Raw genomic sequence first — 16,444 nt, forward strand, 5'->3', positions numbered from 1 at the left:
GTCATAGGAGGTATCCGAAAGCGCCACTTCTTGGAAATGACGTCATCGAGAATTCCTGGAATTGCCGATACCTCCTGTGACGTCATATTCTCCTGATACAAAGTCGGATTTTCGGGATCTTGGTCGAAAAATCGGCAATGTATCAGGAGAACATGACGTCATAGGAGGTATCCCAAAGTGCCACTTCTTGGAAATGACGTCATCGAGAATTCCTGGAATTTCCGATACCTCCTGTGACGTCATGTTCTCCTGATACAAAGTCGATTTTTGGAAATTTTGGTCGAAAAATCGGCAATGTATCAGGAGAACATGATATCATAGGAGGTATTCGTTTTTAGCCATTTCTTGGAAATGACGTCATATTCCAAGAATTCTGTGTGTTCTAAATTTCAATTTAGAAGTATGACATCTTTTCGTTTTGGGAATTGGAATTGGTCATTCTAGGATTGTTGCATAGGCCATTAAATGATTAAACAATTGATTAAACATGGACAGAACGTTTATTCAAACTGTTTAACAATTTGTAGATTACAAAATTTCTTTCACAATGCAATTATTACAAATTAGTATACTTATAAAGTCATTTACAATACATCTTGTAATTAAAACTTATACATACTATAATTATACATGTATTAAATTATCAATCGATTGCTGAAGACACTCTCTATGCCTGCAGTTATGGTGTGCTGCTCGGTGGATTAGGAGTTTGCATAATTCCCAATAGATACGGTAGACTTGAAATTCTAGGATAGCAGAGAAACGTACTTATCTTCTGCTTTACGCTGCAATTACACGTTTCCAACAAAAGATCATAGGGTGCAGTGTGTACGGTTGCATCTTGAATGAATCACCCTATAAACAAACCATAATAAAAGTGTTGAAATTTTTTGTGTACACGTACCAATTGTCTGAACTTACCCTAATGCCTTTGAAATAAACACACCGCATCCATTAGTATACGGAATTGAAATTCCTCCTTTCAAAAGTACTCTGTACATCGAAAACCTGTTCAAAGTTGCGCTGGTATAACGATTCCATCGATGTAACTGCTTATACGATACGTAGAATGTACTGCAAATATCTTCAATGTAGAACTGTAATCTGTAGAAGACAAAATGTCTTGTACAATACCATTACTGAAACATTTCTCTCCCAGTATAAAAGATCTGAGAGAAAATGGGAATGCCTAAAGCTTCAGAGATCAAATTTCCACACAACGCGGAAGCTACATTATCCTACACCTTTGATTCTATGCTTTGGTTCAATTCTAGGTGGATTATATGCTAGGAAATGGTGGTTGAAGCTAACTCCAATGCAACGAGAAAAGTACACAAAATGGTATAGGCAAAGGAGACATATTTTTAATGGTAGATCATTTCGAATTCATCAGCAATTATAATATTGTAGTAAATATTTAATGTATATGCGTATTTGCAGGTACCTTGGGATTTATGTCTTTTATATTATTCATTTATTGCTTGAATTGCTTTGAAACAGACCCAATAATGAAAAAATCACGCTTGATTCTTTACGATCAAACTCAGCAAATTGAGAATGCTAAAATTCTTTTTAATGTATGTATTTCAATGATATACATAATGATATAATGTTTAGTACAATTGCCAATTTGTACAGATGGTGGTACGAAATGAAGATAATGTGGTACCATTGAATGATCCCATGTATGCAAGGGTTGCAAAGGCAATAAGAAGACTGTCGCATTCTAATGAAGAAATATTCAGAAATATTAATTGGAATGTCACTATAATCCATCGTATGTTCAATATAACATCAATTCCAAACGTGTTAATTTTACCAGTACGTAAACGGCTATTCTATGAACCAAATATTATATATATTATATACATTATAATAGAATTACATTCCAAACATTTTTCAGGATAGAAATATTATTATTCTTTACGACATTTTTAATTTCATTAAGAGCGACGATCAGCTGATATTTATTCTAGCTCATGAGATGTCGCATGAAATGCTACTTCATACAGTAAGTTATGATTATATTAAAAAAAAGACAATCAGCACATTTTTAAAACCTTCCATAAAAAAAAAAAATGAAACACATCTAATAATAAAAAATATAATTGTTTTCAGTCAAACACATTGTCTTGGGGAATAGTATGTGATATAGTAACTTCTATACTTTCATTTTTAATTTGGTTATTATATGAAGGAAGGAGAGCAGCACTGCTTTGTTCAGGCTTGTATATATTTTTTGCTACTACCTTTTCCTGGTATAAAAGACAGTGTGAAACCGAAGCTGACACAGTTGGATTCAAATTAGCCGTGAAAGTATGCAATTTATTTATTAATACATTTTGAGAATTTGTTTCACTAGAGTTACAAAAATGATAAATGTACTTTTAGAGTTGTATCGATCCGAGAGAAGCTTTAGTATTCTTGGACATTATGGAAACATTTGATGAGCTTTCTGGTATTAAGAATTCTCTATTATCATTATTCAAACAGCATCCTAGTTTAGAAAATAGGAAAGCAAGAATTATTGAATCAATGCCCGCAGCATTGGAACTAAGAAGAGATGTCGGGGTAAATTTTATTATTAGATCTGAGTATTGCCTGAAAGTGTTTTGTCAGACTAAGAAAAATGGCACCAATTCTGAAGGCCATTGCCTAAAATCTTTATTAGAGAACAATAATTATGCCTAGCTAATTAATAACGAAAGTATCCCAAATGTTTTGTCTCCCAATTTTTATTTGATCCAATGGTTACATTATACATGTAAAAATTCTAAATGTATTTCAGTGCCCTGAATTGCCACTACAGGACCCACGAGATAATCTGCCACATTACAGAAAAGATATTGAAAAACATATGCAAAAGAGAGTAAAAATTTTAGGAATGCAACTGTAAATTAAGTAACAATTTCATGTATATAGTTTTGTCATACGACAACGAGCGATGAAATAAATAATTTATTGGTCAGAATTAAGTAGCATTACGATGATACATTTCTCAGCGATTACGTTATCATCCGTTTTCCTGTACTATAATAATACTATGGTAACTTCCTCTCCGAGGATACACGGTCAGTTCGTACTCAACGCAGAATGATCGTTAAAGGAATAGTCTTTTTATTTATTGAAATTACTTGTGCATACAACATAGATGTGGATTTTCCACGTATCTGGTACGGAGGTGTCGCGACGAAAAGTAACAGTTACTTCGGTTACACCGTACATTTGCATTACGATCGGCTTTCCGATAAATCTTGGTAACGCCCATTATTCTTTTTCTAGCTTTGAATCAAATTTTACATAGTTATTTAGAAACACATTACTATACGTTTCATCTTACGCTATGCTATTGTGGAAGGTTGATAGTTGGAGCACCAAGAGGAAACTATTCCGTGGACCCAAATGTGAATCAAACTAAGAAATTATTGGATATAGTCGAACCTGGTATTGTATTTCGCTGCTCGATTGAAAATGCTAAATGTCACGAAATCAAACCGGAGAGGGTCGAGAACGAAGAAGATTACATACGCCAAATCAAGATGAAAATGATGATACGGAAGCAACGCGGCTGGTTTGGAAGTGCAATTTCCATAGACGGATCAACTGGGATGCTAACAGTACGTATATTTCGTTGAACCAGTGACATACTAATTGAACGTGTACTCTTTGTTAAACCAGTGATATACTAATTTTAGGTATGCGCGCCGCGAACAATTGTAACCATCATAAATGAAGATAAATTGACCGAGGCTGGTAACACCTTACAGGGGATGTGCTACCAAGGAAATGTCTTGTCAAATGCGCTAGCAATCGAGGACAGAAATCTGACGCTTCATGGTAAGCGATCGAGGAAACTATTTCGCTAAAATTACGTCTGATTTGCTAAACACTTTCTTCATTTAAATTGATTAGATTTTAATGTGAAATTTTGGTTCAATCCGATGCACGGCTTTTCTGTTTGTTATGCCTCAAGGAAGGTATGTATGGATCACATTTTACAGTATACTTTAAACTCTATCACGAGACATGTAATTGATAAATAAAATGCAGACAGGCAAAAATCGGAAGATGGGAGAAATAAATCGCATCATAGGAGAACCAAAACGCGAGGCCCATGGAACAGTGGATATATTATATTCGAAGAAAAGGATAAATGTAATCTGGCCATTAATTGATGATGCATCTCAATTTGGTATTCCTTTTACACTATATGTATATATTAAATGTATTGTTATTGAACAATAATGTATTCGCGCAGGTTACAGTACTGAATCTGGCTATTTTTTCAAAAAGGATCAATTGCTTTTCGTCAGCGGTGCGCCAAGTTGGAAATATGTCGGTCTGGTAATAAGTTAACATTAATATTCTGGAATACGTATTCCATTGAAATAAAAGATCTTCTACGAATGGTTCCCTTTTAGGTAGGAATAATCAATCCAGAATTGAAAGAACCATGTATTATAAAACTACAGGGCAGTAGTTTAGGCGAATATTTTGGAGCCAGTCTGGCTGTAGGAGATTTGAATAATGATGGTTTGGACGATCTGCTAGTTGGTGCACCGTATTGGGGAGAGGATAATGGTAGAGTGTATGTTTATCTTAGTACTCTTAAGGTGAGAAACGCTTCCTAACTCTTTTCAAGTTTCTAACACCACATGTCCGCGATTTAAAACCATTGTTTTGTTCTACACGAAGCTGTTTGCACTTACTTTTTATAGGGACAGTTTGAAGTAGCTGCAATTTTGCAAGGGAACGTAGAAGGTAGTCATTTTGGATACGCTATAGCCAGCGGTGATTTGGATGCTGATGGATACGATGGTAATTCGAATCTATTTATGATAAACAGTTTAATCTTCTTACAGGTTTTCGTATAATTTATTCTATCATTATAACAGATATTATCGTGGGAGCACCTTGGGAAGGAGATGGTGTAGTTTACATATATAACGGAGGCTCGGATTTGAAAGATACTAATCTACAAGTATCGCAACGAATCGATACTGCAAGCTTCTCAAAATTGAATTCTGGCCGAAAAATAAAGAGATTTGGATTCTCAATATCGAAACCGGTCGATATTGATAGAAACGGGTTGCTAATATTTATTATGTGATTAGATCAATTTTAGAAGGCAGAAATCATTAGTTTTTTTATGCGCAGGTACTTGGATATCGCAATTGGAGCATACAAATCGCAACACGCTCTAGTACTTCGTAGCAGACCAGTAACGAAGACGAAACTTGTGATTGCTACGGTACCTGATATATTGCAAAGAGATGCTAGGCAATTCCTTCTCAATATATGCCCCAGTTACACTCGATTCAAAGATCAGAATATGCCAGGTCGGTTATCTAACTGTTCTCGTTTAGAGTTATTGTTCAGTAAACTACAAGTTAGTTCTATCCACAGTGCTTAGGATCACGGTTACCATAGACGAACAATATAAAAGAACTGAGGAGACAGTTTTGAAACTGAAAACTTCCACCCAGTTAAATAATTGTTTGTCTACGCAAATTAATCTTTCGGTAATAATTGATTTTTGTTATCGCATCAATCTTACGCTAACTCGAGTCTCACCAAATGTCTGACTATTCGCAGAGCAACATACAAGATTTTATCGAGCCAATCAGTATCATTGCGAGACACGATTTTGAGTATGCTAACGCGTCGAGCCGGTTTTGCGAATTCTGCCCTGTAGAGAAACGGGACAGCAAGCTACAAGTTGCACAGACTTTACTTCCATTCAACATTGGTTGCGGAGAAGACAAAGTCTGTAATTGTAATATATACGCCGCAGCGAAATTTCACAATGTACGGGACAACAACACATGGGTCGTCGGTTCCGGCGATATAAGTTTAGAAGTCGATTTAAAGAACTATGGGGAACCTGCGTACCTTACCACCGTCGAATTTGCCATTCCCAAGGGCGTGGTATTACGTAGCGTTCTACCTTCGTGTCGAGAGGAGATTTCCAAAGAGAATCTAATAGTAATTTGTGACTCGGGCAACCCGATCTGGGAAAAAGAAGAGGTATCTAGCTAATTTCTTTTCTATCACTTCTTGAAAGACATCCGATTCAGATATTCAACATACAATAACTGTCCTAACGCCTTTGAGGCGTCTAGATTACGTTCGCTCGGTACTTAACATGATAATAAGTATTTATACTTTAATTTGTTGCAGAAAAGTGTTAAATTAGACTTGAATATTAAACACGTGATCAATGATTCGCTAGACGACAATATTTTGCATTTTCGTATAACGATAAAGTCTCGTAGTACGAATATTGGGATGACAAGTATAGTTGAAACGCTCAATATAGTAAACGAAGTTTCTTTATCTCTATACGGGTTCGTATCATCTAGATTCTGGATGTACAGTAATCTACATTTATGTTTACCAATTAAATTTTTCAGGAAATCAAACGATGAAGTCTATTATTTAACCAATATAAACGAAACTGTACCAAACATTAACTTTCAACATACCTATCAGGTGTATAAACTTGGAGCATCACCTATAGAAGATGCACACCTTACCGTTAAAGTACCATTAACTATCAAGGATTCAGAAACACTGTTACACGTGTATAAACCTCAGGTATGAATCTGTTGGTTCATTCTTCTAAAGATTAATTATTTAATGTATGTATTTTTAGCTATACATCTCAGGGAAACTATTCGAGTGCTCGTCAGAAAATACTTTGTTAGACGCTCAACAAGAAGAGATACAACCGGAACCATCCTTGGAACAATTCAATATATCTATGTTTTCCAATGGGATGCAACAAAGTAAAAAGCATACGATAGAAAAAAGAGAATCGGATGACTATTTATGGCTCTATGATATAGAGGATCCAACAGCTCCACAAGCTTTGAACGAGAGTTGGCCAACTAATATCATTTATATGAATTGTTCAACCCGTGACGTGAATTGTATGACTATCGTATGCGATTTAAACGCGTTGAAGACATTGCAAGACATTGGGAAGCTGGTGATTAAATTCCTCTTAGACGTTGATAAACTTAGAGGTAATTATTTCACGTGATCGATTTATATAGTGTGAAACGTGTAATGAGTGTTATTACATTTCAGACAATTTTAAGAACAATAAAACCATTTTGAAATTTTCTACCGAGGCGAGTGTGGAAATAATAAAACCTGAGGCGAGGGTACATGTAAATGGAACACGGTAAATTGTTGACTTCGAATATCACTACTTGAACATTCTTTTAAATAATTTACAAATTGTATCGTAGATCTATAATTGAGGTTGCAACAATGTTTTACGATAGTCCAAAACTAGAAAAGCTACAGCTATGGATTATTATCGTTTCCGTTTTATTTGGGTTGTTACTGTTATTAATTTTTGCTATAATTTTAAGAACGGTAAGACAATATTTTAATGTTTTTCTAACGTTGAGCTTAACGTGTACTACTTTCCATTAATTACACTTTCCAGATGGGTTTCTTTAAACGAAAAGGAAAACAAGCTGTAACAGATCCAAAAAATGATGAAGTAGGTATTTTATAATTTTTTATAAACTTCAAAATAATGTTTTAATTAATAACTCCATTTGTAGGTAACTGAAAACGAAGCCTTAACTACAATTAAGCCTGAAGATACATAATATTTTTAACAGTTTAAAAGTACTTAAAAAATATAAGTAATATCTAACTTAATTCAAACACCAAATTTAAGACTTTTTTTGTCTGCGAGGAAATGGTTTATGTACTGTAAATAAATTTTTAATTTCTATTTACGTTGTGATCAATACCTCTCTCAAAGCCCTCAAGTATACAAATGTTCACTTTTATTAATTACATATTGTGTTATTTACAGTTGATATATCGTATTCAAATATCTTAAGTCGTTCAAAACATAATGAAAGCAAATGTATCCTAAACATATACATCGATCAATGTAAATATTTACATTCCTCTTAACTCATAACTACAAAAGGTACGTAACATTCGCATTGTCCGTAATTTTAGAGTACATTTGAAGATCAATAGCAATGTCTCACGAATTGATCTCTTACTTAAGAATGATTCCATAAACATTGTTTACGATATTCTTTTTCTTTTTTTCGTACAACGAATCGAACTAGGTTCGTATAATACGTCAGATCGTGATTACAATTTTTTTTTTGAAGAAATTTTATCAGTAATATCAATCCTCGTTTTAACGGTAAAACAAAATGCATACAGGATGTGAGCATAAACTATTCTCTTGGTTGAAAATCAATTATTTCTACTTTACACAATTTCAGACTGTACTCTGCATCGCAGAATTATTTCTTCGGACTGCACATACGTCATTTGCATCGTTTCATTCTTCAGTTCCACCTTCTGATGCACCTAGATCAGCTTCCGTTTGCTGGTTCAAGCTATTGCGCTTTCTCGAAGAGGCACACGATTGATGGGTGTGATCGTAGCTTCTGTCTGGCTGACATCAGCACGGCACAACAATTATTTTTTATTCAATATCACAGAAGCGATACGCTCGAGTGAAGTTCGTCCTCTTTCGATGTCGTCATGCTGGTTCTTAACATTGCACGGACACCGTGTGACCGTTTTGTTGCGGCACATACATTCGTGTATCGACAGGTTCTGACAAAAGACGGCGATCAAACTTTTCAAGTTTGTCCCCGATGCACATCTGCCTGTTACACTTCCAACTGATCCATCAGCACAGCTGCCTCGTATTCTTTTATCAGCAATCTGCTCGTCAAGGAATTATTGATGACGAGTCGTTTGATTGTATCAAAAGTCAATAAACTGAATGGTTTACAGTTTATGGGATTTAATTGGTCTTCTTTTCCTTGGATATGCGTAGGGTGGCGGGGCAATATTGTTTCGTTAGACACGCGTTTACTTATGAACACCAATAAATAATGTATACTCACATGCTGTAATTCATCTTTGAATTCGTATAGTTTTTGACAAAATAATGTTAAGATATTCATGACAGATATAACAATACATTTAAGTGTACAGTACTCATATCGGTACTTCTCAGTGTGAAAAGCTAACATGATATTTCAATTTTCATCGGATAAATGAAATTTTCAAGCTGGCTGATTCGTCGGTTTTTTTTTTTTTGCTTTTTTTTATATATATATCATTTTTCTCTTTTTTCTTCACTATTAACAAAAATAACTATAGAAATAATTTTTTTTTCCTTTTCCTTTTTTTTATTATTGAAAAAATTATATAATATGTTTATATACTAAACACGATCAACCAGCACAATATTAAGTAAAGTTTGCTATGTCCTTTCCGAGCATACACATTCTTTCATTATATTGCAATCTTACAACGTTTAATATAAATCAATTTGTACTAAGTCCGTAATGATGCTCATCTCACCGATAGCACATTTAGAAGCGAGTAATACAAACACTGAATTGACGTTGAATATTTTGCTCTCTAACAATTCTATGCCAATATAGAATTATTTATTTAAAAAAAGTAGAACAAAATTTCACATACAGAGTCTACATTGGTCACAAAAAAGTATTTGCACAATACTGTATTTATTTTGGCCTTTACATACTTATTGCTCCCAATATAGTAGAACCTTAATTATCAGAAGGTTGATTAATTGAAAGAAAATGTGAATTTTTTAATTCAAAAATCCCTTCATTTGCATAAAGATCAGTACCGTTCGATTACTCGATAATTGGTTCTACTGTATGTCATATTTTGTATCATTTAATAGTATGTATCTCCATATAATTACAAAGGTTTAAACTGTGAAAATGAAATATAAAATTCGCTAAGGAGAATCTTATTGTAGAATACGGGTATGCGTTAATACTTTTTGTAACCATTGCAGAAGGGAGCGAAGGTATGTTACGAATTTAATTTTTTTGAATCTTGAAGTGAAATAAGCATCGTCACGTACAGAAAAAAAATGTAATTGTATCGGCAGCACACGGAATCCATATTATACGAAAGGTATTACTTGCTTATTCGGTATTAAATATGATCCCTTATACAAGGATCAGTACACACTCGCCAACTTGAGAATGACAATATACACGGCGATAAAACTTGTTCGCGTTCGTTGCAAAACAACGATCGACACATTATCACATAAAAGCAAATCCTCGACAAATGAATCAGTACGATTACAGCGACCTATTGGGATAGGTTTCACACGAACCAAATAGTGATTCTGAATTAACGTGTTTGACTTTCTTCCTTTGATATAAAAAAGGATAATCTAAGAACATGGCTATGGGAGTTCGACAACATTTCAATGCAATTAACACGAAACTTTCGACATACTGAAAAGTACAAATTCATTGTATCGCAAGAGCAATACGTTTCCCTGAAATTGATTAAACTTAAAAGAATTATTACTACAGTTGTAACCCTTGGGTATACGGCAACCTGAATAAAAGACAACTGCTTGCGAAACCTAAACTACGCCCGTACACCCCAATCTTCATTCTTTTATCAAGATAAAATATTGTTATCAACTTTAACAGATAAAAAGAAGTTTGTTGTCGATTAAATTACCCTGAAGTGAAGAAAAATCATTTTCGAATTTCACAACAAGCTTCTTTTTATTTACTATCGACGTGTTGCTCGTAAATTGCAGGCAGTAGTTTTGGACCATTATTAAACGGAAAGAAAAAAAGAGCTACGTATTCGCGATTAACACAATTAGCGACTATTCGTCAAACTTTTGTCTGAATAAAAGTAAAGATAACATCCAAAACTCAAGTCTTAATTCAGATTGCAACGTAAAAGGTACTGTATATTGTAAAGAGACATGCAGCAGAAAAGAATAACAAATAGAATTAAAATATTGTTCTGAATCTTACTTTTTCCTGCATATTATATTTTTCTTATCTGTTAAATGCTTCCGCTGGTATTTGTCCCCGCTTGTAGAACTCTTGAAACGCCGAGAGCGCTTTCTCATAAATCCACGACACTTCTTCTAAACATTTTAAACTCCATTCAAGGTTCATGTTCGTTTGTTGGCTCAGTGTCACTGTCATTTGTTGTTTCATGTCTTCAGGTAATTGCGCCGGTGTGGGTTTCACGCTGCCGCTGCTCGAAGGTACCGACGTCGACGGACTCGTTATCTGTGTTTGTGGTTGACTGTTTAATTGTTTCAGCTGTGCGTCCGTTGGTTGAGCGATATGTAGCTGCTCGTTTCGAATACAATAACCAGTCCCTTCTGGAACTATTATGAACGTTCGATTGAAGTAACGAATGGGCTGTTCCTTTTTATCGAGCTCTTTGAACAGTCCGGTAACCGTGATCAACATCATCCCCTCCTACAAATATAGACTCGATGCGTAACATACGACAAACAAACATTTATGTGTTAATTTTATTTTCGTTCATGCACGATATCCTACCGTGATCAGGCTAATGTCCATTGTGAATGTGTTCAGATAGTGAGAAGTTTGTGGCATTTCAGAAATAAACGAAACTACGGGCAAACGTCCCTGCTTCAGTAATTTCTGTCTTCTATTCGTATCGTTTATTCTGTACAAATTTCTGTTTTCCATTAGATATCCGTTCAGTCTGCAATACCACGTTTGTTAGTGAAATATATGTTACACGTTTATTTAATTTTTGTTTCAGTCGCATTTTCAATTGTACCCCGAAAAGGCACTTTACACGTAATACGTGGATCATGTGAACTTACTTGTTCGGATTTTGAGTGTTGGACACAGTCATACTGAAACACGCGTATTCGACGTACGCGTCCAATAGTGGCTGGCGATTATCGCTGTCAAATATGAGAAAGTATTGTTGCAAAAATTGGCTAGCAATGTCTTGCGCCTTTGCATTTGCAGCGAATATTCTCTGAGAGGAGGGCATTTTATTTCCTTCGTCCACTACGTCGAACAAGATTGGCTTTGGAAGTTCGATACCATCCTTACAAAATATTGAAAGTGGTTGCGCTGTACTTCGCGAAATATATAACGATTAATAGCACGACTATCGATAATTACTTACCAACCGCAGAAGTTTGGGGAACCGTTTCCTCACGTCGCTATGGTCGGGAAAGAAAAGCCAGAAGCCCGGAAGCTCCAAGTTAGTCGTAATAACAGAAATATTTGCCTTATTATTGAAAATAATAACAAAGAAGAAAATACACAGATCAATTAGAATTTTCAGGATCAATCACTTTTTCATTTCATATAAAATAAAAATTAGATTAATTGTAAAAGGAGAGAGAGAGAAAGAGAGAGAGAGAGAGAGAGAGAGAGAGAGAGAGAGAAAGAGAGAGAAAGCAAAAAAAAAAGTTCCATTAATTCGTTCGCATTCTACCAAATTAATCGTTCGATATTTTATTAGAGCATAACCTGTTAATTATTAACATAAACAAGGCGGCTGTAAAATTTGTATCAACCTAATCCACACCTGAAGAATTCCATCATCATGAAAAGGAAGATCATATTGAAACGATACATTACCTAATGTAATCATTTTGTCGTGTTCTATACTTGTTGCATATAGGGTTTCCTGCTAGTTTCAGTTCCTCCAACTTCAAGTCTTTGATAATATCTATTTGATTTATTTCTTTTATCTGCGAAACATTAGTAACTTGATTGAAGCGTGATCCACGATAGGAATTGAAAGCTGTTCGTAACTTGCATCATCTTAAATTAATTACCTTATTGTCACCAAGGTACAGAATTTTTAACTTTGCAAATTTTTTACTCAACAGGTTTAACTTTTCGAGGAGCATCAACATATTTCCATCTAAATTCAGTGCTTCCAAATCTGGTATGTGTTCTGCTACAATGTCCAACACTACTTGCAGCATCATAGGTCGGAACAGTGCACAGAAGTAGTCGTTAATGAGATCTGTGATATATGGATAATTTACATTAATATTTCTTTAGAAACATTTATTCTCAAGGTGAGTTTAAATTTTACCAACCAGGATCTTTGTGAAACCTTGATAAATCTAGTGCATTCGTTCCAGGTACGTATCTTTTGGCCATGGCTTGTTTCAGTCTTTCCTTTAATTTATCATCGATTTCACATACTGGGAATTTGGGTCTTGAAACCCATACTTGCAGTTTGAATCCATCGTTAGTTGTAATTTTACGATCACAATTAAGCAGCGCATTGGCTACTTTACTGTCGTCTATGTAAAAACCAGCCGAGTGCCCAATTGTCTTGTACTGTTTACAAAATTTTGCATTCGGTTTAAAGTTATTTAATTCTTGTACATATTCAGTACATTGGATAATCATAATCATCAAAATATTTATTTAAACGTTCATATTTACCATTATTGGGACAAAAGTTTCTGGGGTAATATAACTAAGAAGATTATTTATTATATAATCCTTATCATACTTATTTCCATATGGTATCTACAATCAGTAACAACTTTTATAAGGCATTTCTGCGATACACCGATCATGAGAGTTAATATTTTTATATACTTACAGTAACTTTATAGCAAGTGGATTCTCCAAGAGGAAGTTGATTAAGTCTATGAAACATTCTACCTCTAGACTTTCGAGGAGGCACAGGACTATTCCTTCCACGTTGCATGCCTCTATCTCTGCCTCTTACAATAACTTGTCTATTATTGTTATTAGAGCTGGTTGCCATTTGAACATCCTCGTCCAGGCACGCTATGGCCAAACTTCTGGGTATGTCCCTCACCGGTCTCGTTTGTGTTTTGAACGATACCCTTGGTCTGTTTCCAAGGTACGAACTACCATCATTTCTCGGCACACGATCATCGTGACCTATGCAAAACACGTAACTCAATCAGAGCATAAAAGCTACGAAAAGCTGTACACCCCATTTCTTTATTTTCACATTTATGTACTTATTCAAATATAAATACGTTCAAAGTTTCGTACTCCTTGAAACTACTTTCGTCGAATTAGAAGGAAACGAGCTATGCATATCCCATTAAAAAAATAAGTCCCCTCTATATATTCTCAACAACAAATAATGCAACATGTATACAATTAATTGATAGCGAAAGAGTGTACCGAAGTAGTGTTTATCGTCAAAATTCCCAGGTCTTCCACTTCTACCGCCCCACGAGGTCTTGCTCGGCTTCCTTGGCATTTTTTTTTTTCAATTCGTACGACAAATGATCATACACGAAGGCTAATGATCATCGTAAATTTGTGAAGGTTAGAAAATGAATGATTTTTTTTATCTACGTAATTAAGTTGAGTTAACTATATTTATGTTGTAGCTGCAACGGTAACGGGTTAACAGCGTGTTGCGTTGATGCACACTTCTTATTATACTCGGTCCTTCCTCTGGCGAAACGCAAAAATTACGCAATACAACTTTTTTCCTTCGCGTGGATCCGAAAGAAGATGGAGGATGAATCAAAGGAGAGGCATTACTATTAGCCGCGACCAATGAGAGATAGCAGGCGGACAAATGATTTTTAAAATGAAAAACATTTCGGATATGTCTTACAATCTTTACGACGCGATGTGAGATAAAAAACGGTGCTGTTTTTATTTTATACGAAATAAAGAAGTATTAATTAACAGTTCAGATTTATGATCATTTAATTGGTATCACCTGTGCAGGAGAAGGATTATTTTAAGTTGGTACAACTACCACGATGAAAAATAAAGGTAAAACAGTATTGTTGGTAGTACTGAAGCGAATTCTCATATGTTCTGAATGTTTTGAGTCGAAAGAGCTAACGCGATTGATATTTATATTGTTGTAACTTTGAATGTAAATAACGAAGGAAACAAACATTTAGAAACAATGGTAATTACTATCTCATTAATAAAATCCTGCGTCACTATATGGAAATCGAAAGAGAAATTCTCCTTTAGGTTATGTTTCTGATGTTGTTGACTGTACTCTGTTCTTATTTAATTTATACACAACGTGACATAAAATAATCTTTTCGCTTATTTGCTGTACGCAGGGAAAGGCTAAAAAGGCGAAGAAAATTGCATTGCAGAAGTATGCGCAAATGAAGAAAATGATAAATCCAAGAGATTCAAGAATGTGAGTAACTTTTTTAACTTCCAGGTATAAATTTCTTAAAAAATATCAATTTATTCTTTTTAGAAAACCAGAACTACGTGCTCCACCGAAGAAAGCAAAAAAGGAAGATCCAGCTCAGCTTAAAATAACAGAAACGTAAGTAGTATCGTACTATATTCTAATATCTCTAGAGCGACTATAAAAATCATTGCTACATTTTAATTACAGGCCTCAGCAATCGTCTGCATTGTTCTTTCAATACAATATGCAATTGGGACCACCTTATCACATTTTGATAGACACAAATTTTATAAATTTCTCAATTAAAAACAAATTAGATATCATTGAAAATATGATGCAGTGTTTATACGCAAAGTGCATTCCGTACATAACAGATTGTGTAATGGGTGAATTGGAAAAGTTAGGACAGAAGTATAGAATAGCTCTGAAGATTATAAAGGACCCTAGATTCGAGAGGTTAAACTGCATGCACAAAGGCACCTATGCGGATGACTGTATTGTGAACAGAGTAACTCAAGTAAGTATGATACAACACAATTACGAAAACTCATGTCTACGCAGCGCTATATAATCATTATAAAATTGCATTATTTTAGCATAAATGCTACATCGTTGCCACCAATGATAAGGACCTAAAGAGACGGATACGGAAAATACCAGGTGTACCCGTAATGTACGTTGCTCAACATAGGTACACGATAGAAAGAATGCCGGACGCGTACGGCGCTCCTAAGAAATAATTATTATCCCTAATATATTAGGATTTTTTTATTGTACAGTTCTATATATAATAAAACGTACTTTGTTAATAACTTTTTTGCGAAGGTAATTGAAATGTTTAGGCATATCCGTTTAGCTCCAGTGTAACTTCTCCGACGGAGATCGGAAATCGTTTCCTTTGCTTCTAACTCATGATACCATCATCCTATTATACAGATTTTCAATATTTTGCGCCGAAGGATGCTCTCTCTCTCTCTCTTTTTCTCGAGGGCAATTCAGAAGCAACCGCGACAATTGATACGTTTCTATGGCTGTTGAACAGCCGAAGATAAACCGGGCAGAATGTGTTACAGTTATTGTTCGGTGAAACAATGAAGCTGTTGCGTGTAACGCCCACGCAAGGTACAACCGCAACTCGATAGAATTTTACTGTTTCGCGAATGATGCTGCCCCGTATACGGCTTCAGCGCGAAATAATGTTAGACAAGTGGGCGCAAAAGGCCATTTCGAGTGAGGAACGATCGCCGGCGAATTTATTATAGCCGCGCCCCGCAGAATAAGTTGTTAAGAAGTTACCCGCGATCCTTTTCGCGTGCAGCCAAGATACCGTGCTCGGATAAAGCCCGTGTCGGCGATCGTTACGCTTACCTACGCGGAAAACGATCAGATTTCCGGCTAAATTGTATCTTTCTCGACGGATTGCCATACTGCTGCGGATCTAACGATAAGATTT

General features: G+C 35.2%; 3 protein-coding genes across 3 annotated transcripts; 2 read left to right on the forward strand and 1 right to left on the reverse strand.

The window, feature by feature from the left end:
- Positions 1 to 1,066: 1,066 nt before the first annotated feature.
- On the forward strand, positions 1,067 to 7,658 carry LOC143423696 (integrin alpha-9). The gene is made up of 25 exons (XM_076895203.1): positions 1,067 to 1,370; positions 1,441 to 1,577; positions 1,639 to 1,821; positions 1,904 to 2,011; positions 2,119 to 2,316; positions 2,392 to 2,571; positions 2,789 to 2,892; positions 3,359 to 3,617; positions 3,696 to 3,837; positions 3,913 to 3,977; positions 4,051 to 4,192; positions 4,259 to 4,344; positions 4,422 to 4,613; positions 4,719 to 4,818; positions 4,896 to 5,088; positions 5,158 to 5,339; positions 5,407 to 5,522; positions 5,596 to 6,027; positions 6,181 to 6,347; positions 6,414 to 6,597; positions 6,656 to 7,028; positions 7,093 to 7,189; positions 7,257 to 7,386; positions 7,460 to 7,516; positions 7,581 to 7,658. The coding sequence occupies exons 1-25, from the start codon at positions 1,070 to 1,072 to the stop codon at positions 7,626 to 7,628; spliced, it is 4,176 nt and encodes a 1,391-aa protein (XP_076751318.1). The 5' UTR covers positions 1,067 to 1,069; the 3' UTR covers positions 7,629 to 7,658.
- A 1,459-nt stretch (positions 7,659 to 9,117) lies between these two features.
- Positions 9,118 to 14,457, reverse strand: LOC143423363 (nuclear RNA export factor 1). Its single transcript, XM_076894622.1, has 10 exons — positions 13,995 to 14,457; positions 13,435 to 13,742; positions 13,272 to 13,358; positions 12,917 to 13,163; positions 12,647 to 12,840; positions 12,447 to 12,559; positions 11,986 to 12,022; positions 11,672 to 11,904; positions 11,379 to 11,547; positions 9,118 to 11,294 (listed from the first exon to the last, which is right to left on the reverse strand). Exons 1-10 carry the CDS (start codon positions 14,071 to 14,073, stop codon positions 10,860 to 10,862), a joined length of 1,902 nt encoding a protein of 633 aa, XP_076750737.1. The 5' UTR covers positions 14,074 to 14,457; the 3' UTR covers positions 9,118 to 10,859.
- Positions 14,458 to 14,595: 138 nt separating this feature from the next.
- Bka (FCF1 rRNA-processing protein Bka) lies at positions 14,596 to 15,820 on the forward strand. Its single transcript, XM_076894623.1, has 5 exons — positions 14,596 to 14,745; positions 14,909 to 14,991; positions 15,055 to 15,126; positions 15,199 to 15,508; positions 15,588 to 15,820. Exons 1-5 carry the CDS (start codon positions 14,743 to 14,745, stop codon positions 15,729 to 15,731), a joined length of 612 nt encoding a protein of 203 aa, XP_076750738.1. The 5' UTR covers positions 14,596 to 14,742; the 3' UTR covers positions 15,732 to 15,820.
- The last annotated feature ends 624 nt before the right edge of the window (positions 15,821 to 16,444 follow it).

The sequence above is a fragment of the Xylocopa sonorina genome, chromosome 5, assembly GCF_050948175.1.
Source record: "Xylocopa sonorina isolate GNS202 chromosome 5, iyXylSono1_principal, whole genome shotgun sequence".
Taxonomy (NCBI): Eukaryota; Metazoa; Arthropoda; class Insecta; order Hymenoptera; family Apidae; genus Xylocopa; species Xylocopa sonorina.

What these genes read in the sequence shown, in the direction of transcription:
- LOC143423696 (XM_076895203.1), top strand. Translation starts at nt 1,070, where the DNA reads ATGTACTGCAAATATCTTCAATGTAGAACTGTAATCTGTAGAAGACAA. An exon ending in ATGCTAAAATTCTTTTTAAT is followed by an intron (nt 1,578 to 1,638) that starts GTATGTATTTCA and finishes CAATTTGTACAG; the next exon opens with ATGGTGGTACGAAATGAAGA. An exon ending in GTCGATATTGATAGAAACGG is followed by an intron (nt 5,089 to 5,157) that starts GTTGCTAATATT and finishes TTTTATGCGCAG; the next exon opens with GTACTTGGATATCGCAATTG.
- LOC143423363 (XM_076894622.1), bottom strand. Translation starts at nt 14,073, where the DNA reads ATGCCAAGGAAGCCGAGCAAGACCTCGTGGGGCGGTAGAAGTGGAAGA. An exon ending in TGTACCTTGGTGACAATAAG is followed by an intron (nt 12,560 to 12,646) that starts GTAATTAATTTA and finishes AATGTTTCGCAG; the next exon opens with ATAAAAGAAATAAATCAAAT. An exon ending in CGACAAAATGATTACATTAG is followed by an intron (nt 12,023 to 12,446) that starts GTAATGTATCGT and finishes TCCCGACCATAG; the next exon opens with CGACGTGAGGAAACGGTTCC.
- Bka (XM_076894623.1), top strand. An exon ending in CAGCTTAAAATAACAGAAAC is followed by an intron (nt 15,127 to 15,198) that starts GTAAGTAGTATC and finishes TTTTAATTACAG; the next exon opens with GCCTCAGCAATCGTCTGCAT. An exon ending in TTGTGAACAGAGTAACTCAA is followed by an intron (nt 15,509 to 15,587) that starts GTAAGTATGATA and finishes GCATTATTTTAG; the next exon opens with CATAAATGCTACATCGTTGC.